At 33.6% G+C, this 24932-nt stretch overlaps 3 protein-coding genes across 4 annotated transcripts; 2 read left to right on the forward strand and 1 right to left on the reverse strand.

Moving 5' to 3' along the window:
* The first annotated feature begins 8323 nt into the window (after positions 1 to 8323).
* LOC140881565 (oxaloacetate tautomerase FAHD1, mitochondrial-like) lies at positions 8324 to 12461 on the forward strand. 2 transcript variants are annotated; one of them, XM_073286973.1, is made up of 8 exons: positions 8324 to 8482; positions 9569 to 9791; positions 9887 to 10052; positions 10589 to 10641; positions 10770 to 10832; positions 11256 to 11306; positions 11384 to 11501; positions 12201 to 12461. In XM_073286973.1, exons 2-8 carry the CDS (start codon positions 9585 to 9587, stop codon positions 12296 to 12298), a joined length of 756 nt encoding a protein of 251 aa, XP_073143074.1. In that variant the 5' UTR covers positions 8324 to 8482; positions 9569 to 9584; the 3' UTR covers positions 12299 to 12461. The 2 variants fall into 2 exon arrangements, with proteins under 2 accessions (XP_073143074.1, XP_073143075.1); XM_073286974.1 differs by having other exon boundaries at positions 8326 to 8482; positions 9623 to 9791.
* A 2554-nt stretch (positions 12462 to 15015) lies between these two features.
* Positions 15016 to 17317, forward strand: LOC140883798 (probable L-type lectin-domain containing receptor kinase S.7). The gene has a single exon (XM_073290385.1). The coding sequence runs from the start codon at positions 15095 to 15097 to the stop codon at positions 17114 to 17116; it is 2022 nt and encodes a 673-aa protein (XP_073146486.1). The 5' UTR covers positions 15016 to 15094; the 3' UTR covers positions 17117 to 17317.
* A 1260-nt stretch (positions 17318 to 18577) lies between these two features.
* On the reverse strand, positions 18578 to 24588 carry LOC140882073 (poly(A)-specific ribonuclease PARN). Its single transcript, XM_073287821.1, has 7 exons — positions 24213 to 24588; positions 23060 to 23190; positions 21813 to 22141; positions 21520 to 21633; positions 21038 to 21164; positions 20688 to 20958; positions 18578 to 19679 (listed from the first exon to the last, which is right to left on the reverse strand). The coding sequence occupies exons 1-7, from the start codon at positions 24569 to 24571 to the stop codon at positions 19061 to 19063; spliced, it is 1950 nt and encodes a 649-aa protein (XP_073143922.1). The 5' UTR covers positions 24572 to 24588; the 3' UTR covers positions 18578 to 19060.
* Positions 24589 to 24932: the final 344 nt, after the last annotated feature.

Below are 24932 nucleotides of genomic sequence, written 5' to 3' on the forward strand. Positions count from 1 at the left end.
CATATTTAATACTATTTCAATAAGAAGATGTTTTGTGAGAATGTCTCACTAATTTCTATTTATGAGACGAGTCCGTCTTATTATTATTTACGATAAAAATAATATTTTGACATAAAAACTAATAATTTTTCATGTACAAACCAATCAGAGATCTTTATCACAAAATTTATCAATTAAAATACCTCACACGAGTTTTGTTACATGATCAGATTAATAAATTTGTCAAGTTTCTTCTCTATTAAGATTCAATTTTCGACTTAAAATTAAAATAAATAGGTATAGCGAAAATTCTAAAAAAAGTTAAGGTTTTTGATATAACCCGAAATCAAACCGCGTACTTCGACTCGATTTTGAATAAATTGACTTAGATTTCGATATTGAAAAATCTTTAAAATTGGGTTTTCATTATAGGTATATACATCTAGGTAGCGAATTAATTAGCATTTCAACATTCGTATTGAAATCTGTTTCAGCCGTGAGTCGTGATCGTAATTGGCGGCTCGAGCCGGCGAATGTGAGCCGTGAAAGCTAGCTGGCGACCACAAACATGGGTCAGCGCTTCTCTGTCAAGGATAGCAAACCCCAACGCGCAAAGGGACCCTATTGCAGTTATGGGGTCCACAGTTGGGACCCACTTAAAATCAGTTTTTTTTTTTTTTTCGACAATTTTTTTTTCAGCTTTTCTTTATTGCAAAGTGGACCTTGCAATTAAAATTTATGTTTCTTTAATACGGCAAGTCTCTGCTTCAACCCACCCCCCATTGTGCCCAAATCGCACGGACGTTCGTATATGGAGTTTCTTGTGGTGCCTTGTGGAAAAAATTGCAAGTGAATGCTTTTGCCATATAGTTTACTGAATTCGAGAATAATATCAGATAAGTTATAGGTCATCAACATCAATTTGAAAAAAAAAAAAAAAAAAAGAGTAATCATATCGTCACAAGAGGTATTTCAGTTGATGGAGCTGCTAAACTTTTGACAAACGGTCATGAGTTTGATTTCTTCTGCCTACGCCTTTTCGGGTGAGTTTGTCGCACAAGGCTTGTTCATTGCGATTTATCTGACTAACGTAGTTTGCAGGTTATTGCGTTAACCAAAGGTTTATGCAATGTACACCGAATGATATCGACTGCGGGTTCCCACTGTTAGAGATGTATACTTTTACCTTACTCAATCTCTAACGCTAGCTCAATTGGAGAGGATTGTTCAAACTCTTATATGCAACTCTCAGGTGGCCCAACACATAACGGGTTGAACTCGATCTCTGATATCATGTTAAGATTATAGGCTTGAGAACATAAATCAAACCCAAAAGTTAGCTCCTTCACTATGTGTTGGGTCGCCTATAGTTGGGTCACTCGTTAAATTCCTGGGTGCTGGACACCTGGATAGAGTCACAGATAGTTGTATTTATTGACTTGGATAATCCTCTCTCTCATTTGAGCTAGTTTTTTAAATTGGTCAAAGTCCAACTTCTTACTATGATATCAGAGCCGAAATTTCACAAGCATGTGTTGGACTCCCTAATTATCTTTGTTTGTCTAATGCTTGACTCAAGTATTATAAAAAATTAATATGATGCAACATTATATCATCCAAGTATATTGATTTATAATACTTATATTATTCATCTTGAATTATCTCATACATGACTAACACGTGCCAAGTGATGCCTTTCTGATATGATATAAAAACAATTGTTTTGATCAAACAACGATCTTTGAAATGATATACATATTTTAGAAAATTTGAATATAACAGTTATCGATAAATTTTAAATTTTATTTTGAAGTAGTTGAAATATAAAATTTTTTAATAAATGAATTTAAGATAAAAGAATAAAATATTATATTGTTTTTGTTGACTCGTTTATTTGTTTAGGAAAAGGTAAAAGGTGTGGCCCTCCACTCTTTAAATTTTTCTCGAGCGACTTTAGGATCGAGTCAATAAATTCGCGACAAAATGAAAACGAACTGAGATTTGTTGCCAAGATATTATAAATTTTTGAAAAATATATTATACATAATTTAAGGTGGAAGAAAAATGGTGGCAACAACTTTGAGTAAGGTCTGGTACTCTGGTTTGAGAAGCTACAACAAGAAAAACACCTTCTTCTTTTTTCCTTAAAAACATAGCATTTGGTTTTTAAAAAGCACTTTTTAGAATCTATGAATTTTGGCTTTTTGACTTTTGATTTAATTTCTATTTAAAATTTATTAAAAAAAAACTTTTTTTAACATTTATCCAAATGTTGAAACCGTTTTTTCTTTTTTTAAAAAAAATATATATATATATAAAAAATACTTTAAAAAACGGGATTTATGTTAATGGTTTTTTAAAATTACAAAATACAATGTCTGTATATAAACTCACCCAGAACTTAAAATTGAAAAAATTAGGCTGCACTTGAATTGGATTTGAATGAAAGACTTGATTGGGGAAATATCTGAGTAATGATTTTAAATAACACCCACGATAATTGTATTGAAAACTCCACAACAACTATTATTAAAACGATCTAACATCTCGCTTTAATCCAGAGGTTTATCTGGTGCGCAGCGGCTGCAAGGGCGAGAATTCGGTCGGTTCGTTCGGTACCGAACCGAATTGCTCAAAACTGAATAAACATAATTTTTTTTATGTCAAACTGAACCGATCGATTTTTTTGTCAAAACCTTACAAATCGACCGAATAAAAGATCGGTTATTTCGGTCGGTTACCGAAATAACTGAGATTTCAAGGGGAAAAAAAAGAAGGGGGGGGGGGGGGGGGGTGCGGCCTGGTGATAACCGTGATATTGTCACTCACGAATGGTAAAACGTCACTCCAAACATTTAATGTCGGGAACCCTCACGGTTCTTTTGACTTTGTTTTGTGACGTAGAAACAACCCATGTAGATCTCCCAAGGGAAAGCACAAGGACTTATTCATACTCCGGACTTTGCGAAAGCAACGTGTCGAGTACAAGTGATTTTTGGCTACATCAACGAGCTTGTTCGAATTTTTATCGAGATTAAACAAATTTAATAAATAAAAATTATAAATATAAATATTCATTGAATTTATTAAAAACTATATTTTATATAATAAAAAAATATAATAATCTTATTAAAATTTGAAATTTTATTATAATATTATATTTTTATCTATTTGACATAAGTAAAAGTGAAAATATATAATCAAATATAAAATCTATTATTTTTTCATCTAAGAGCTGACTTACGAGCCTACGAACGAAAATATTCACGAGCTAATGAGCCGAATATCGTAAAACTCGAGCTTGATTCGTTTATCTTAACGAGCCTCATTAAACGATATTTTATCGAATCGAGCTTGATAGCCGTGATATTGTCACTCACGCATGGTAAAAAGTCACTCCAAACCTTCAATGTTTTAAGGTTTGAAATTTTAAACAAAATGATACAATTTTTTTTCGATCCCCAATAAAATAGACGTAAAAGAATATGAAAACTCTGTATAAACACACTTTTTGATGAGCAGAGGAAGATTTCTCACTAATGTCGTCTATAGCGGCAATTGCTAGAGAGAAGAAAATATTCCAGAGATGATGCGGTGAGGCTATGGAGGTAAAATTCTGATTCAAAACTAGGGCAAAACTCAGATAAGCTGGTAAAACGAACTGGAAAAGGCGAGGCCCAACTATGCACAATGACCCAATATAAAAAATTGAATTAATTTTTAAAAAATAATTCGGTTTATTCGATTTAACCAAATATTCAAATAAATAATCGTAATCAAACCGAATATATCGAAATAACCGATGTTTCTAAAACGGAAAACAGAATTTTCGAATTGAACGAACCAAATTTTCGAATTCATTCAGTACGGTCGGTTATATCGGTTTAATCGAACTTTTGCTCACCCTTGATGGTTACCGGTTTCCGCGTCATAAAAAATAACCAGCTAACATCACTTGGCACACGACGTATGCATCTATACTTCTATACTATATATAATATCTCCCTATATATAAAAAATCTCCCCCTTAGACACCATATTTTAAATTGCCGAAATTGTCCTTATGTAATATAAATATTACAATTTTATTTTTATTTGTTTTTTTTTTTTTGAAATTTTGATATTTCAAATTTTCATATTTTTCTCAACTAAACATTGTAGATAAGATAAATTGATAAAAAAAAATTTAAATTTATTTTTATTTTATTTTATAAATGTTAAAAAATAAATTTAAATATTATTAAAAAAATAATATTTATATATAACATACAATATTAAATATATTGTATGATTTTATACACACGCAACGCGTGTGCGATTATGCTAGTATATTATAATAAATAAGGGTCTTATACTAACTGTTTTTTTGTGTTAAATCACACCAAATTTTTTTTCTCATTTTACCCCTAAATTTAACACATATTTTCTTTAATTTATATCTCAAATTACTAATATATCCCCATTTTTCTCTAACATCAATATCTTATTTTCTCTTTATCTTAATTTTCAAATTTTATTATCTATTTTTATTAAATTATCCAAATACATTTTTAAAAATTCTCTTTACTTTTTAAAAATTCATTTTTTATCTATTATAATTTTTTTTTTGTTTTTTCCCAAATAATTGAATTATCGAGTACGTGAAAATCACGTGTCACAGTTGCTAGTACATATTAAAATATTTTGACGTTGAATAATAATTTTTGTGAAATGTATAACACATCATATTAAAATTTTTAAAATTTTTTATGTCAGAGGTGCCACAATTATTTCGAAATGAAAAATTAATAAATTATACATAATATATATATATTATTGAAATTAAATATCAATTTTATAGATAAATGAATTTTTCGCTAAATAGATTTTTATGATATTTTTTTAATTAAATGAAGATAAAATATTTTGTGATTTTATAGGGATATTTTTGGGTTAACAAAAATTACAATATGACCTTAAAATTAGTATTCTCTGCTCATAACTTAATATTTATATGATATCGTATAGTATCGTTGCATAACTTGATATGGAAGTGAATTTGAAATTATTTGTACATCTAAACAAGTTAGATATTTTTAAATTAAATTAACCATCTCAAATCTATAAATATTAAATACAGTCACAAAAATCAAAAGTAGGTTTATTGTGAGACGATATCATGTAGGGATGTAATCAATCGAGCCAAACTATTTAAAGTTTAAACTTGGTTCGTTTATAAATGAGTCGAGCTCGAACTTTATTTAGCGAATATATTCATGGGTCCTCTCAACACACGCGACACGCCCGAGAGTGGGGGGCCTATGATAGGTTACACCTAAAAATTCAACTGGGCCTGAGCCCAATCATGAAGGTCCACTTCAAATATTTTTGAGGCTCAAGCTTATTTAAATATTATATATATTTAATTCAAGCAGCCCCTGAATTCTACAAAAGTTCATAAGAGGCTCAAGCTCATGAAACTATCTGAATATCTATAAATAAATAAAGTCACTTCATTATTAAGGTACATACTTTCTTAAGCACTATATCGCTCTATTCTCGATTATTATTCCTTGAGTAATAACTGACTTGAGCGTCGGAGTACCTTCGTCGAGAACCCTCCCGGCTCCTCTGACTTTGTTTTGTGACGTAGGAACAACCCATGTAGATCTCCCAAGGGAACGCACAAGGACTTATTGATACTCCGGACTTTGCGGAAGCAACATGTCGAGTACAAGTGATTTTTGGCTACATCAACAAGCTTGTTCGAATTTTTATCGAGATTAAACAAATTTAATAAATAAAAATTATAAATATAAATATTCATTGAATTTATTAAAAACTATATTTTATATAATGAAAAAATATAATAATCTTATTAAAATTTGAAATTTTATTATAATATTATATTTTTATCTATTTGACATAAGTAAAAGTGAAAATATATAATCAAATATAAAATCTATTATTTTTTTATCTAAGAGCTGACTTACGAGCCTACGAACGAAAATATTTACGAGCTAATGAGCCGAATATCGTAAAACTCGAGCTTGATTTGTTTATCTTAACGAGCCTCATTAAACGATATTTTATCGAATCGAGCTTCGAAATAGCTCACGAGCAGCTTGGTTCATTTACATCCCTAATATCATGTACTTATATTTGTGAGACAAGTTGATCTGACTCATATCCACAATGAAACATAATATTTTTGGTATAAAAAATCATAAAATCTCATGTAAAACTGTGCAATGGGTCAATTTTAGTAAACGGATGGTCATTGCCCTTCGTGGCTTATTTCTACTGTAACTCGTGATATTACTTCTTAATATATGATGTTTTTTCTTAAAAAAAAAAAATTTAATAAACGGATATCTTATTTGAGGTATCTATAAAAAAATATTAGTTTTTATGTTAAAAATATTATTTTTAATTGTAAATATGATCAGAGTTGACATGTTTCGCGTACAGTAGATAGCAATAATATTTTATTTTCTTTGCAAAAACTAGTTTTGGAAGTTGCGTTTGGATTAATGAATTCCAAAAGATACTCACGTTTGGGGTATTTGAAATTTACCATTATTAATGCGATGTATAACTTGATACGAAATGAACGTAGATTTAATTTCAATTTTGTTCATTCAAGCAAATCAAGAAATTTGAAATCTATCAGTAAAAACACAACGCGAGATATAAAATATTATATTCATAATATATATATTGATGAACTCGAGATCTTTTGATATCATTGCGCGTTATTTTATTAAATGTCACATTTACCTTGATATAATTCAACATTCATTACTCAAGAAAAATATCAATTGTCATAAATTTATGAGTAAAATGTTTTTTGTGCCAAAAGGTTTGGATTAAAAGGGTAGTTGTGCGGTCCAGCCATGAAAAGAGTTAAAACCCGACTACTCAAAATCGAATACACCAACACCACTTGCAACGCTTCTCCATTATCCTTAAAGCAAAATAACATCTACAGAGCACATGTGAATCAACAAATCAAATTTAAAGGAATATGACAGCTATATATATATACATACATATACAGCTATTTATATATATATTAAAAAATTATATGACAACTAATGTTAAATTCTTCCTATATATATATATATATTAAAAATTATATGACAACTAATGTTAAATTCTTCCGCTCAACTATTATTTCGTTCCGAACATTTAGAATTATCATTTAAGTCATACATAAACTCAAAATAACAAAATAATTTATTCCAAACCTCCTACGAGCCAGACACGGTGAGAAAAAATATTGAAACTTTAGGTATATCGAGGTTATCATATCGAAAAATATCGAATTTATCAAATGTTCGGTATATCTGAAGATTTTGGTATAATACGATAACGATACCGATTTTTTCAGTATGACAACAATATGAACTTTGGAAACTTTCGGTATATATAAAAATACTGAAACAATACATATAAATTAAAAATATATAATATTCTTAAATAATAAAGTTATAAATTAAAAAATCTAAGTTTTTTTTATTGACATATCCGATATGGTATCAAATTCTTGGTAAACCACAACATCCATATAAACGATATACTAGTTTTATATACAAAAAATTTGAGCACACCGAAAATACTATACCATCCATACTTAAGTACTGTTTCTGATGATGCGATTCAATGTTCTTATATCATCTCACTTCAGACTCAAATTTTATAATAATCAGAGTTGAAAAATTAGATATATTATCTTTATTTTTGAACCCATGGTCTCATCCCAAAAACCAAGTTGTGCATTAATTCTTTTAAATTAGTACACGTAGCTCAAAGATCAATATAGGGTTTGAATGCTTAATTTGGTTAACTCAAAATTTGTTCAGTGAACTTTTACTCTGAAATTCATTAGCTACTCACAAATATAACCACATTTATTCATCAATATCAAAAAATACATTCGAAAATAGCTGACTCATGTGATATTTTCTAGTATTGCCTAAAAAAATCGATAGTGACAATACATTATATTAATAGCGACAACATTAAAATTTATAACATTCTGTTGCATTATTCTTCGAACATATTAGATCAATCCCCGTGTTGAGCATCAATGATGTATAGCACATCTGATATCAAGGATTAAAGTTTGAGATGACTCATAACAAATCAAATTTGAGATGATTCCTGAGTTTCAAGACTCGACGGTAACAAATGAACTATACAACAAAAAGTAAGAAAAATCCCATGAAGGGCTTCTTTTTTGAACTTCAAACAATCCATAGACGGAGATTAGTTATATTAGCCCAAACAGAAAAAGACCCATTTTTTTGGCTGCCCAAATCCATTTGGTATAATATAACCCTACAGGCTACACACAAACTTTTTGTGCATAATATTTTCTTTTTCCGAACAATTTTTGTGCATACTTTTTATTGGTCGATTTCCATTTAAATTGTTCGATGAGAGATTATCTGCCACTCTCATCGATTTCAATTTTCGACTCATGAACAAGGATACTTTGCTATTTGGATTTCTCCTTCAGGTTTTTGGCGTTTTTCATAATTTCAATTTCTTTCACATGCGTATCATACATTTCTAGTTTTATTCGTCCTGCTGTTTCTGGAGTTTATTTGTTTTTTGCCCCTTTTTTTCTGGCCATGTATCATTTCAAATTTGTTTTGATCCAAGAAATAAAGCTAAAAAGCGAACGATGACTGACAAGGGAATTTTTTGGAGTTGAGATTTTGGTGAAATTGGACTGAATCATGTGTATTGGGTTAAAAGCTTTGAACACTAGCTCAAATACTTGTGTTTTGTTAAAATTGTTTAAAAGGGTTATTTCAACAAACCAATTGGATCTGGAATTCAGGCAAACTTGTCGTGGCTCAGGTTTTAGTTCTATTTTTTTAATTAAAAAAATTAATGAAATTGCCAAGGTTTTAGCTTTATTTATGTGCATACCTATATATGAAGAATTTAAGAAGTAAATACTTAGAGGCCTCAAACCAACAATTTATTGTGGAAAATCCCGTAGGAAGGTGAAAAACCATGAGACTCTATTTCATGCAAAAGTTTTTCAATTTTTCACAAATTTTATTTAAAATAAAAAAATATAAGCAAAATAGTAAAAACAAATCTATGTTTGATAATGGTTAATAAGAGTTGATTTGTTTTACTTTGTCTTCTTCCTCTAAAATATGGTCCTCAAATTCATCGCATCCTCTTCTCCAGACCAGTCATTTAGTGGTGTTTACGTGCTTATTGAATTCGAAAAGTAATGGTCAAAATTTTCTATGCAAGGAAGGATAATTGTTGATTTTCGAACTACTCTTCCGCTGATTCACTAATTATGTTAACACTACCTAAGGATTGATTTTTTATTGTGAGTCAACCATTAGACAAGGAGGAAGTGATAAATTTGAAGAGCACATTCCAGAGAAAGAAAAGACACAGCTAGTTCGATTCTTATACACTATAATCAATCTTAAATTTTTAAAATTTTCATGTAGTTATTTTTATTTATGTAAATCTCATGTGTCTAACCGTATTGTGCTTCAAGTGCTTCCGTAGCCTTAAGTATGGAATAGTATTCACCACTCACCAGCGTGTCTCTTACAAACCCATACAGACAAGCTGATACATGTATGTTTGCTCTGATCCAAGTTTCATCGTCGTCGTTCAGTAACCCTCTGTTAGGGAGGTATAGAGTTTCTAAAACATCGTTGAGACCACTGAAAATGGCCAGCTCAGCATCAGCATATCAGAAGCTCCTTGACGTTGGCACAAAAATCATTGCTGTTGGACGCAACTATGCAGCACATGCGAAAGAACTTGGAAATGCCGTTCCCAAAGTAAAATTTGAAATTTACTTTGTAAGCTGTTAGCCTGTTACGGCTTTTGTGGGATATGTTCGAGTAGTTAAATTTGATTAATGTTGTCTTTGAAGGAACCGGTGCTCTTTATGAAGCCAACATCATCGTATCTGGAAAATGGTGGGAAAATTGAGGTGCCGGAGCCACTGGAGGCACTGGATCACGAGGTTGAGCTGGCTGTGGTCATTGGTCAGCGTGCCCGCAATGTATCTGAAGCAGTGGCAATGAATTATATTGGAGGTACTGTTTTGGAAAATCCCATGTCAATGGCTGAAATCATTGTTCTCTACTGAGTTTATTTGGTTTAGCTAGCATTATGCTTGTGTTAGTTTTTGTTGTTTCCCATTTCGAAGCCTGAAACTGCAAATACATTATAAGCCCTGAAACTACTTGAAATGTACGTATATGATAGCTTATTCAATTTTAAGCGCACCAAGAAGTTCCAAAGGTGCGAAAAGTGTTTAGATATGTACCGATCAGTCCTGGGCTGTAACCTCACATTGCATCCGGAAGAAAAGTGGTGATTATGGGGCCTATATTGCAAGGACGGATATATAAAGTTAAAGAAGAGGGCGAAATGAGGTGAGGAGGTAGCTTAATGGATTTATAGACTAAGTTTTGTAACATGACGTAAAAATCAATATTGTTTTGTACGACTGGGCTATTGGGTCCCCTCATCTGCTCCTGCTCTAATGCTTTTGCAGTTTTGTGGCAAGCATACTTTAAATTCTGTATGGATTTTCACATGATGAACTTGCTGAAGTTTGTCATTCCAGGTTATGCTCTTGCCTTGGATATGACTGCAAGGGAGATCCAATCGGCTGCAAAGGTTTGCGTTATGAAATCAGTTGTATATGAAATATTTGAATTATGCTCTGAGTACTGTTTTACCTTTTTGGCGCCATGTCCCTAGGAACATTCACAAAGTATTTTTACCTATTTAATTTCATTCTAAAGTCTGCAGGTCTTCCTTGGACCACAGCTAAAGGCCGAGATACCTTCACGCCTATCAGCTCTGTGGTAAGGCTGCTATCGGTATACAATATCACCTTATATCGCGTGATGAATGGTGTCACTTGTCTTTAAGGTCTACCCGGGGGTATCACCATTTGTTCTGGTTTTAACTTATATTTAGACAAAAGAACATGACCAGAAAACTACTTTTGTTTGGTGATTTGACATGCCCATATGAAATGCATTGATGACTCTCGTATGTATCCGTCCTGAATACAATTCTTTTCATGTTGCTACATCACGGTTTTTCTAGTGAAAGTTAAACCGAAGTGTGTTTTAGTCCCATAGATCCATTGTAGAAACTCTTTGAACAATACTCCTATTTGTATTTTCGGTTTTTTTATGACAAATTGACAACGTTCTGTTTTTTGGACTTTTTTCTTCTGAAACACCGAAGCATCATTTTTTATTTATTTTTAATCAATGCAGTTGCCCCCTTCGAAGGTGCCAGACCCTCATAATTTAGAATTATGGTTGAAGGTATGAGAATTCTTTTACTCTTAATGTGCTCGGTGCTTCACATTCTGGGGCTTATGCGAATGAATTTTTCGATGAAGGTTGATGGAGAAATACGACAGAAAGGCACCACGAGTGATATGATATTTAAGATCCCGTTCTTGATTAGCCACATCAGTTCTCTCTTTACGCTTTTTGAGGGAGATGTCATTCTGACAGGTATGGACATGTAACATGTTAAACTATGTCATGCTTAGATTAAATATTTGACAATATGCCCCTTCACGCGTGTTATGTCACTTTTGAAATTTATTTACCTGTTACTTGAGCTATTTTATCATTTTGATGGTGCTGAAAATCAAGCTCATTAGAGGGCATGATCGGCTTAAATATATGTTACTACCACCTTCAACTCTGTAAAACTCGTGAATCTTGTTTTGGCATTGCTTCTTTTGTTCTACTTGCTAAATCAACTGCAAGTAATCTTGTTTATCCCATCGAGAAATACTCCAGTACAGAATGGAATGCAAAATCATGTTGTTGCATCTATCTAGCATTAAAATTGTCATAATATCATCAGGTTAACTGTTCTGAAACCCGACTTACTTAATCTCAAGCAAGCAAGATTTAGTTAAATGGACCGTGCTTCTCCCTCGTGCTATTTTTGTAAAGACGAGTTTTGTCTAAAAACTTCGAGCCAAGTTAACTTGGCATCCTGGCATTCTCTTAGATTATACTATTTGCATATTCTACTACTTTCCTGCAAGACCTTTAACGACGAATGTAAGTCGTATTTGGCCCTGATTTTGTTTTTAATCTTTTCCAATTCAACCATTTCAATAATTCTAGATTTCTTTTTCAATCAATACTTATGTAACCACACACACCCACTTATCGTTCACATAACGACTAATGTAGGCACTCCTAAAGGTGTCGGTCCGGTTAAGATAGGTCAAAAGATTGAAGCTGGAATCACAGGCTTGTTCGACGTACGCTTTGACGTTGGAAGAAGATGAAGAGAGTCCTAAACACATCCATGACTATATAACCTCAAAGACTTATGTGTTGCTTGAAGTTATGTTTTCGCTTTATTTTCATTTTCTGTTCTGAACTGTACAATCTGGAGCTAAAGAATAATTCAGGATGAACCTGGCACAAGATTTTAATATGTTTTGTTCAGCTTTTGTTGTTATCTTTATTATGTGGAAGATTTTGGCCTAATTCTCTACCATTGTTTTCTATATTTTTAAAACAAAATATTAATGAAAATAAATATAAAACTAACAAGAACTTCACATATTCTTCGAAGATCGAAGAAACTACGATTGGTCAACAGCAAAGAATTGTTGACGCCTTCTGTTTGTGATTATTTTGCAACGGCTACATGACGTCTTTTTGTGGCCATATTTTATTATATATAAGATAAGATAACAAGAATAATCAGATCAAGGATTCATATTTATTTATTTTATTTATTTATTATTATAATTAAGGAGTAATTGAGAACAGGAACCTTTTTGCGTGGTTTTCAGTGAATTAATTTGCTTTTGGCCTTTTATTTATTTATTGTATTCAAAAGCCTTTTCCCGAGGCTCGTGTTAGTCATAAATTTTCTTTATAAAAGCATTAATATGCTTTATTAAAAAATCCAACCAAAAGTGACCTTGTGGAGCATAGTTTGTTTTACAAAATTACTCCTTAAAAAAATAAAAGACAATTGCCAAGCTCCCATTTATTTTGTTCTTTTTTTAGTTGGCTAACAATCAGTAATACACTTCCATCACAAAGTGGAGTCAATATAACCTATTATCTATCTATAAAAAAAATAAAATAAAAATTTCGATCCTCTTACAAAGATGTAAGCTTTTATCTAGTAAAGGGGTTATTAATAAATTTTATATAGTTTCTATCGTTTCTTGAATTGCTCAATCTTGCATAGATTGATATCAATATAGAATCCAAAATTTCAGAAATTTCTAACTTCAATTTTTTATTCGAATTTTATTTATGATCTCCTTAAATATTCAACAATATAATTCATGATATTGAATGTGGGAGCTGTATTATGAGGGTGGCACTTTGTAAATGCTGCCGCCATGAACCTTAAATATGAATTTGACAACATCATATCAATCGGTCAAATCTTGGACTATTCATTATCGATTTGACAACGGCTTCTTTTGAATTTTAGCACAATGATGGGCCAACTTGCAATAGGTGTAAAACACTACATAATTTTGAAAATATTACTGAAATTTTATTTGCTTCAATAAGATAATACAACACGTATTAATATTTGCATATTTCATTATCTTTTTAAATTTGTCCATGCCACAATTAAGCCAATAACCCACTTTATCGCATCAACTTCTAGCATAAGCATAATCCAATTCATTTTCTCACACTGAAACATGCAATTGAGTGGTTAAAGCCAACGAAAGAGTGAGGGAAAAAAAAAATCATAAAGGCGTAAAAATGAGCATTCAAGTACAATATTTGATGGGAGAATTTTTTTAACAGTAGTTTTAATATTACGTGGGATTTCTTCTATTTTTCTATGTTTCTCATTTATTCGATTCGGTAAAAAATATTTTAGCATTCGATCACATTTGTATCTTATATAATAACAAGATTCTAAGTTTGACATGAAATATCTGATTCGAGACTCAATTATAACAAACTTTTCTTCACTCAAAAAACATAGTTCTATCATGTACATCTGAGTAATATCAAAGAACAAAAACCAAATATACATGATAACACAAGGATAATGTATCATACTCATAGATGTGACAACTAATATTATACAACATGGAATTTGTCATTTTTTTTGGTTTGAAAAAGCGTTTATTTCCTTCCTCATTTTTCTCTTCTAAAGAAAACAATAAAGTCATAATTTACAACCTTGTTAACAAATAACAACCAAAAAAAAAATTGCATCAAAAAATGATTACATCCTTTTCAAAAAGAAGATTGCTGCCAACAAGTTCATGAGCTACTTGATTGACGGCGGTTTAGAGAAGCTCTCGATGCATTGGAGAAAAGTAGACGAACATTTTCAGAGATTGAGTCTTCCATAGAGAATGGAACATGAGCCATTTCGAACATCAAGAGTGCATGACTTCCAAAACACCATCTTTAACAACAATCGATTATGTTAGGTGCGGATTGAAACTTAAATCTTCTTTCATTTTTTTTAACAAATTCCATATTATAATACATTTTCAAATTATCCATGTCTATCTCACTTAATACCACATAATCTACAAGACTACAACCCAAATTTCATTCAAACATTGTCTCGTGTAGAAATTGGAGCAACAAAGTCGTTTCCATTTATTTAAAAATCCATATTCAAATAAATTTCCTATAGCAATGAAGAATATGCCAAATTATCGTGAACATTATCATAATCATTTAATCAACATGCTAGACTCCATATTGCAATGTGAATACGCTGTCGTTTCGTAGAGGGCCTACACCCCTCCAAACACCTATATTACCGTTATAAAAACCCTTATCGTAATCTAATTGTTATCCCTTTCTATTTTAAGTTTATTTATTTTTTTATTTTTTCCCATTTTATTTTTTTTTGTCTATTTTCAAGAATAGACCCACGAGCCCATTCCTGTTAACTGTTTGAACTCCATTTTCCCACCCGAAGATTCCCACTCCCCCACCCACAAAAATCCATCACACTCAGTTAAACTTCCATTGTTTTTCCCCTTTTTCGCCTTCTTTAGCTCGATTATCTTCCTTGAAGCCTCGCCAGTGTAGAAATTTCTCCAAAAATATAGCACAGAAACCATACCATGATTCCAAGAAATCTCTTTTTTGTTTTCTCCATTCTTCTGGTTTCTTGCAGCTTTCTTCGTCAACCTTCCATGGCGGCGTCGGAAAATGTCAGTTTCGATTTCCCATTTTTCAGTATCCGAAATCTTTCTCTTCTTGGAGATTCCTTCATTCGGAAAGGTATAGTGGGACTCACAAGAGAGCTTGGAGTCCCATCTTCAAGCTCCGGTTCAGTAATCTACAACCGCCCAGTTGTTTTCTTCGATCAAGAAACGAATATCACGGCTTCTTTTTCGACAAGATTTGCTTTTTCGATCGAAAACATCAACCCAACTTCGTTTGGGGATGGGCTGACCTTTTTCCTGACTCCGGACAACCAGACTTTGGGTAGTCCAGGAGGGTACCTGGGTCTTGTGAATTCCTCTGTGTTGACCAAGAACAGATTCATAGCGATCGAGTTTGATACTAGGCAGGATTTGCATTTCGATGATCCTGATGATAATCATGTGGGATTGGATATCGACAGCCTGATCTCAATCGAGACTGCAGATACAGAGCTGCAGAATATTGATTTGAGGAGTGGAAATTTGATTACTGCTTGGATTGATTACTTGAATGATCAGAAGAAGGTGGATATTTTCTTGAGCTACTCGACTTTCAAGCCCAATAAGCCACTCATGACCGTGGAGATTGATCTGTCTGATTACATACAAGAGTTCATGTATGTAGGATTTTCAGCTTCTACGGAGGGAACCACGGAGCAGCATCACATCGAGAATTGGAGCTTTCAAACTAAGGGGTTTCGCCCCGTGATACCAAGAATTCATCCTCACAATGTATCTGAAAGTTCTGTCCCCTTACGGCCACAGCCAATTCCAGTTTCTGATTCAGGTAACGGGCATCACAAGAGGATTGGATTGGGGCTTGGCATTGGTTTTCCGGCCTTCTTTTGCGCGATTCTTTTGGTGTTTGGATTGGTTTCTTTGAAGAAATGGAAGGGTGTCAAAACAGAGAAAATCTTGAAATCGGAGCTTGTAACAGGTCCTAGACAATTCAGTTACAAAGAACTCAAGTCTGCCACAAAAGGGTTTCATCCAAGCAGGATTCTGGGGCACGGCGCTTTCGGCACTGTTTACAAGGCCTTCTTTGTCGAATCAGATACAATATCTGCCGTGAAAAGATCAAAGCATACCCACGAAGGCAAAGCGGAATTCCTAGCTGAATTAAAGATCATAGCTTGTTTGAGGCACAAAAATTTGGTTCAACTCCAAGGTTGGTGCGTTGAAAAGGGAGAATTGCTGCTTGTGTATGAATACATGCCTAATGGGAGTCTAGACAATGTCTTATACCCCGATTCCGTAAACGGCAACCCTTTAAAATGGCCATATAGATACAACATTGCTGTCGGTCTAGCCTCTGCTCTCACATATTTGCATCAAGAATGTGAGCAGCAAGTGATTCACAGAGACATCAAAACAAGTAACATAATGTTAGATGTGAACTACGGTGCAAGATTAGGCGATTTCGGATTAGCAAGGCTAATGGATCATGGCAAGAGTCCAGTCTCCACCCTCACTGCAGGGACAATGGGATATCTTGCACCAGAATACCTTCAATATGGTATAGCAACCGAGAAAACCGACGTTTTTAGCTATGGAATTGTTATACTCGAACTGGCTTGTGGCAGAAGGCCTATTGAAAGAGAAGAAGAAAGCCAAAGAATGATGAATTTGGTGGATTGGGTTTGGAGACTGTATTCTGAAGGGAAGATCGTTAAAGCCGCCGATGAACGGATGAGAGGAGAATTCGAAGAGGAGGAGATGAAAAAGATGTTGGTTCTAGGCTTGAGCTGTGCTAATCCAGACAGTATGGAAAGGCCAACAATGAGGAGAGTCTTCCAAATTCTCAACAATGAAGCTGAGCCTTTGGTTGTGCCGAGAGCGAAACCGAGTCTCACCTTTTCGAATAGTCTTCCTCTCAGCATTGATGAAATTGTTTCAGATTGTGAGGAAGATTTTGGGATCATTGAAATAAGAGTTTAACTGATATATGATGATGATATAGTAAATTTCTGATGTAAAATTCTTTGGTTCTTTTTTACCAGAGGAACTTCTGGTGTTTTGATCTATTCTTTAACTTTTGTATACAGTTGATTGTAGTCACAGTTCAATGTTATTGAAAATTGAACTGTTTTGATAATTTTTTTTCCGAATTTATGCACTGAAAATTCATTGAATGCAAGAAATATATTTCTAAGGACAATATTTATCTTGTTTCACTTTGCTGTGAATTGATGATCGATGATGTGGCTTGCATTTAGTGGATGGGAGTCGACCTTTTAAATTTTAATACATTTATTAGTATATATCATACATCGAGGTTTCAACTTTCAAGTTTCAACGTTTAAAAGTAATTTTACAATACAATTGAATTAATGAGGATAAGATTTAGCCATGTAAAATTTTTCTCTAGCATTTAACTTTTATTTTAGTTTTGTTGGATAGTTTTAGTCTATGTAATGCTCCAAATATCCCACCATCAATTTATTCAAAAACATTACATGAGAAAATTCTTTTGAAAAAAGATCCATGCTATCTCAATAGGAAACTTAATTTTCTAGCTCAAGCATAGCACGCAATCTATGTTTCATTTGGAGAAATTTTCTCTAATGAAATGTGGACCTTCTCACATTTTAACAAATTAGATCGTGTGGACCTTCTCAAATTTTAACAAAAACTGACCTCATGCATTGAGATTCAAAATGTTACTCCCTCCGTCCCAATTATATTGTCCACGTTTTCTTTTTTGTTTGTCCCAAATATATAGTCATATATCATATTTAGTAATATTTTTTTTCACTTCTTTACTAATACACCCCTACTAATTACACCTTGAAAATTGTGCAATCATTTTTTAATACATTAAATAGGGATAAAATAGAAAGTTTATATAAAATTTGCTTTCCCAATACATTTTTCTTAATATGTGTGAAAGTCCAAAGATGACAATATATATGGGACGGAGGAAGTAATATTTAAACATATCATATAGGGAAATATAATTAAGATGTATAAAAATATCCAGATTTAAACATGTCGAGTCCGGAGGTTTTGGCCAAAAACTATCATTTGAAACGTACATCTCTTGAGAAAAGTTTGCGATCTAAAAAATATGATTATGAATTTGTTCCCCTCACAATAAATTTCAGAAATGGGAGAATTCACACAACCTGAACGATGATGCCCATTATCCAAACCTTGTAGCTGCCATTACATTTTTCACATTGAAGACACATTTAGTAATCAATGGACTCCACGTTGAGGATACAAATTGTAAGAGTAAAATGTAAAGCAAAATTGAAATGTAAAACTACGGTTGACCACTTCTAATCACCTCCCAAACATCTATAATTGAATATCATAATCGATGGAACAGAGACCAAGAAGGCATTAATTTTAGTTTTCAGAAAATTTAACTCTATATATAGAACAAAAAGAGCAAGAGAAACGATAATTAGGCCTGATTAAAATTGCAAGACAAGAAAGAAATATATAGGACATTAGGGATATACAGGGCAAATGCTTACAAAAATTTGAACATCCGAAGGACAGTAGGAAAAACACCTTGTCTAACTCCAACTCCCGGATCATTCTAATCCATGCAATGCCAATGTTGATGCTTAAAAAAAATGCAATGTTTTAAGTAAAATAACATTTCTCAACAAGTACCCCACAACGCTCTTAAAAAATAATATGATTTAGGCCAAAAAATGCAGTTTTCATCTATTTTGATGGACGAATCTCCCCGGGGGTGGGCGCATAAAAAGTTTCAAAGTTCACCACTTGGAAGTTGTCGTCTGGACAGACTGCACTTGCACCAGTTTCATGGTTCATCTCTCAGTCTTGGCAAACATACTCGTTTTCTTTCCCAGATTTGTTTGTCTTTCTGCTATTCAACCTCAGTATCAGGTTTCACGAGCCTGGTTTTCATTCAATCTGAACGGCCTCAGCCTGATCTGAAAATAGCACTTCCGCCAATGGAGAACTACAAATATCTTTATAAATCTCGTAACTGGCAGCACGGATGCATCCTCCTAAAATTCTTGACAAAGGATGCAAAATAGTTAGCGGATTATTTTCTCTATCCAAGCGGTCCTTCAATTCAAAAAAGTCAGAAACTAGTTTCTCTGAACTGAACTGAACAAAGACAGCAGTGTCATCCAAATGGTAAATTGAAGTTACAGAGTCCTTGCCAAAAACTTTCTGCATACAGTCTCTAATATCTCCTGCTCTAAGTTCCGAAGTCAGTCCCCAAAACAATACCATATTCGGAAACAAAATCTTCTTATTCTTCGTATGATAATTAGAGCTCAAAGATTCTGCATCAGACTTTCCTGTTATAAGATTAATAACATCTCCGTTCACCCAGCTGAGAGATAGGTGATTGATGTACTTTTGGAGCTTCTCATTTCCTGGTAAATTTACAGGGGGTGCTTGGTTGTCAAAATCAATTCCTAGATGACAGCATGCCTGAGCAAAAACACATCCTGTCATAAAAGCATCATATCCTGCTTCATGCTTGGCCCCAGAGTTCCAATTTGAGAACCTGTCAATTAGTCTTCAACAAATGAGTCACAGAAGGTTTCCAAAACCAACATTACTGTCCATCATCTGGTTATATTTAACCCTCGAGCAGGATTCTTTATCTTTTCATTTGAACTCTTCAGGTCACATCCTCTAGCATGTTTGTTTTCAATTGAGAGATTTTTCATTTAGTGCCTGTCATAACTTATCTATGTTTTCATATTTCCTGTTTAATCAACGTAATTAATGTTTCTTTTTAAGAATTTAATGTGCTTGCCTCAGTTGTTCATCCTTCTGAGAGAGCCCATTCCGTTTTTGTGCTAAGTTCTGTTCCATCTAAATATAATCACGAGATGATTTTTTTTCTGGGAAAAGTGGAATTGAAAATTCTGATTTCTATTATCGTTTCAGCTTGTGACTGGATTCTATGCGTGTTAAGAATCTAGTGATCAACAATGGTCATGGTTGGCGTACCAACTCCTCTGTTTTGAGATTCCAGCTGATCGGGGTGTCACAACACTACATAATACGTAACCATTTGACATTATTACATGGAACCAACTCATCTGTGAATGCAGTATACACGTTGACCCATCAACTGACAAAAAAACATTCAAAATACTAAAAGGTGAATCACATTTGTTTGCTAGTTCGTTTGAATTCGAAACAAAGATATTATGAAAAAGCCATTAGCATTTATAGATTCTCAAAATGGATTTTTTTTTTTAAACCCTAGTCCTTAGTTGATGTCATTGCGCTAAGATTTCCTGAAAGTCATTATCCTCTCCTCATCATTTCCCCTCGGGGAAATGTAGTTAGAAATTTCACTAATTTGGCAGTATTAACTTGCCTTCAAAGATCTGTGCATTCTACTCTTGTTTAATAAAGGTAAATACATGAATCTAATTACTTTAAAACCCTAGTTGCTAATTGTTGAATAGAATTTCTTCTCAAGCTACAGATAAACATGTACTATCGAAATAGATACACAATATTTGCCGCAAATGGTAAAAACTGCAAGAGAGCAAACCTCTGATCGTCGACTTGAACTTCCACTCGAATGCGTGATTTGTCAACCACACCACTGACCGGGACACTAAAGGCAATTTGTGGACAGAGTAAGGTAAATGCTTTGGAAAGAGACGTGCTGCCTTTCTTCATTATATTAAACAACACATCATCCGCATTCAGCAACACTTTAGTGTCAACTATGTATGGGAAATACATCTGAACAGCTGAGAAAAATTCCTCAGCTGATGAAGGAAGAGGACCGAAAAATTTGCGGTAAACATGCGCAATATCTGCATGTCATTAGCAAACCAAGTGTGAGAAACAGAGGATACAAAGTGAATATAATACAGAAATCAACACATGTTATACCAAGAAAGCAATTGTGACCAACAATCAACTTTCTCTCTGCAGAAAGGAGATCAGTAACATGTCGAAACCCAATTGCAGCTTCAATCTTCATTTCTGAAACTTTTCTGTGACAAGTTTTAACTTCCCTCTACAAACATAAAGGTAAAATTGGAAAAATTACCATGAAATGAGATCAACAAAATGCTAACAACGTAGAATCTTATGCGCAAAATTTACAGGGCTTCACGGACAGTGTTTCTGATTCTACATTGGAATTATAAATCTCACAGCAAATGTAAGCTCTTTAAATGACCAAGAATTTTAAACATCAGGATTCTCAAATGTCAATTACAAAGATACATAAACTTGGGGAACAGTTTAACAAGAAAGAGTAACTAGTGTAAATTCTTCTCATTCTCATAAACAGAACCATAGGAATTGGTCAAAAACATGCAATAAACCTAACAAAGATACCTCTTGTTAATCTTATAACTTAATCTCACCATTAAATTAGCCCTATCTGTTGTAGAATCTGTATAGACTATCAAGTGTTGTGGACCAGAAGTCTCATCAGTCACTTGGACATAAACAAGATCTTTGAAATTCTTTTCAGTGACCTGCATGTTTTAGACAAATTATTATTGAATTAAAACTTCAACAAGGGTTACGTCAACAACTGAAAGAGAAAATTAGACACTGAAGCACTTCAGAAAAATGATAGCAAACCAAACCCAAAAGAAAATACATGGACAACATGTACACAATATACATATCCGAGGGAGTAAGTATGCATTACCAATTTAATCAACCTGAGCTGCCGAGAAGTTAAGCCATTCACCATAAATGCAGGTCGCATCTGGAAGAAAGTAGTTTGAAATTTCTGAATCAGGTTGTTTGAACTCCCCAAAGTGTCAGATCCTCCATTTTTGTTATGTAATAATTCATTTCGCCATTCACCGAGTTTACTCTTCATTCTCTCGGTAAATAATATATCTGACATCCTAACAGGCTGTGTATCCATGACATCTCTCAAGATGGATGGCGAATTAGAAACATCATTCTGGTGTACTGAATCAAACCTCCTCAATGCTTCCTCCTCTTGGCTTCTGGATAAATAAGATATTCCTGAGATTATTTAAGAGAGAAGAATTTACCAAATAAAAGAAATAGAAGACACGAAGGAAGATTTCCAGGATTATCATTTTTGAATAAAATTAGAAGCTGGAGTGAGTGCTGGACTTCAAGTTTTGGAAGAACAGCTGTAAAATAAAGTGGTTGTTTCTTGTCCTAGTTAAAGATCCATCAAAAGCAAAAAACTAATGTATCAATTAAATCCTCATTTGTATTTCTAATTGCATTTTTATACATATACTTTCCAAGAAAAATATTTCTGAGCGTCATCAAGCCAGAAAGACAAAAAAAATCCACAACAGTGTTCGTCAGAGCGTAAATTATCAATCACAAGAATGCCCTTGTTACTAAGACCCCCACCTCCAATACTGCAGTTGCAAATATAGACAGGGTAGAAATATGTCACATGTAACAAAAATTATAGCTCGCTCCCAAATACACAATCACTATGGACATACCATCCAATTTTATATTTGTGGTTTGGAAAAGGTATCATGTATTAGCAGAACAGAATACTAATCCAATTTCCAAATGTTATTATATTTTCTGCATCATAAGTGACACTTAACTATAAAGATGTAATGAGAATGACAAAAACTGAATCTGTAACTAACAATTTGTAGCTCAAAAAATCGGCATGCCTTCCACAAATTGTTTTTAATTTATTAAACTGAAAAAAATACAATATCTTCCTTAAGAATGAGAAAGAATTAAAGGACATGAGATCCGGAACAATTGTCAGGAAGCACATGTAAAATAAACTTCAGACATAGTATTCAAGTTGCATATGAAGCTTCACTCTTTTCATCAAAGCATTTCAATCAGTAGAGATAATCATTTAACAGATATTGCCGATATAGCATAAAAGCTTGTCACCAAGTTCAAGAGTAATAAGAAGAGAATCCAGCTCACCTTCATATATACATGCATTGAAATCAAACTGGTATTTTGCCAAGAACTCCAACGAGGATGTCTGGCACAAAAACTCAAAAGATGAACATTCACCTGGAGTTTCCTGCCGAGGAAATATGTAAAAATTGTGCCTGCCAAAGCAACAAAAATGTGGTATTAACTACCATCCCGATGCAAGTGAAATATATTCCATCCAGTTGGCATTTTACAATTCTAAAACAAAAAATTCAAATGAAAAGGAAACATCATAGAGGTCCGAGGCACAAGATGCACTAAGGTAAATGAGTACCATAGAGCCTAGGCACAAGATGGAAAACATGTCTTGTTGTAGTGAGATGTATGCAGATAATACACGAGGATCTACATATTTAAAGAAACTTTCATCACATATCACCAAATATGCATTGTCCAAACTATTAACCAGCAGTAAAATAAATATATATTAGTCTATGTTGGATAGAAAAGAGAACCAAGATTTGATACTAAATATATATATTTAATACATAAGATGTGGTATGACTGGTGTGACACGCCTCTCACAACATAGAGAGATGCTGGAATTCCCACCAAATTTCATCGATTCAAAGTATCTTATCAATTCTTTAATTCAAAAATCATCTCCATTTCCTAAGATGATCATTTCCACATGTAAGCTTCCTTAATTCTCTTCCCCCGTAAAATATTTGGGTGTGCTGTGTTTGTTTATAATTCCAATCCTGATCAAGGAAAACTTCATCCAATAGCAACTAAGGACAACTTCTTGGAATATTCTCTTTCCCAGAATGGCTACAATGCTATTGCACCTCACCCAACATCAGTATGCGCTTGTGACACCAACATTGTGAGGACCCAAAAGTTTTGCTCAGAATTTTAGCAGTTCATCCAAGAAGCTGGCCAGCAGAGGTGGCCTTATTGGAAGAGAGTTAAGTTGCATGGAATGTGTGACTTATGGGGAAGAGTAGAGTGAAAGTGACAAGGAAAATGTACCCAAAATTTTTTTTCCTGATTTACTAAAATTCGAAGACATTTCCTTTAAGAAAATTAACCTCCAATACGTCGAGATATGTTTATAAATTAATTAATATCCATTTACATCAACAAATCTCCAAATTAAATACTTTCGTTCAGTTTAACCAAAAGCCGAGACACTTACGGATGAGCGACGAAGGAGTGTGCTTGAGGGTCCCAGCGAAAGGGACACACCCCGAACTGAACGACGGCGAATTTCTCGGCGGAGTCTTTGACTTTCAGGTACTGTATGTCGGCTCGGTCAAACTCGAACGACTCCCGCCACGGTGCGCTGGTGAGCCCCGTCATCTCCAAGTCGATAGACACAAAGTCCGCTTCCTTCACGTGGCGCCGCAGCTCGGCTAGAGACGGCTCGAAGTTCGACTGCGTCACATTCTTCAGCGCCGTGTTCGACGCCGAGGTAGCGGAGCAGACGGAGCGGGTGAACGGTGGCGTACGAATTCGGGCCTTCAAGAGGGCCCGAACCAAATAGAGTTTCTTCATTCTCTCTGATTGCTCATTTTCCGAGCCCACAGTGCTAACATAATGTTTTGGGATTTTATTCTTCTTTGTTTTCTTTTTTTTTTTTTCCCCAAAAACCATATTTCATATTTTTTTTTAAATGACCCGAGATCCGAACCACTAATATATGCGCACCGAATAAACTCTCGTTCTAACGCATATTACACAATATCCTGCAAATTACGCTTGTCAATTAAACTGTACTAGACAAGGCTGCAAGCCTTGTGTAATAAACTAATTCAAAAGGATGTTGGTGACCTTTTACCAATTGTTCACCTGCTCTATAAACTATAACACCCTCCAAAACCGTATTTATGTTTTAGGATGGTCTGAATCAAGTAAT

The sequence above is a fragment of the Henckelia pumila genome, chromosome 2 (assembly GCF_033568475.1).
Source record: "Henckelia pumila isolate YLH828 chromosome 2, ASM3356847v2, whole genome shotgun sequence".
Classification (NCBI taxonomy): Eukaryota; Viridiplantae; Streptophyta; class Magnoliopsida; order Lamiales; family Gesneriaceae; genus Henckelia; species Henckelia pumila.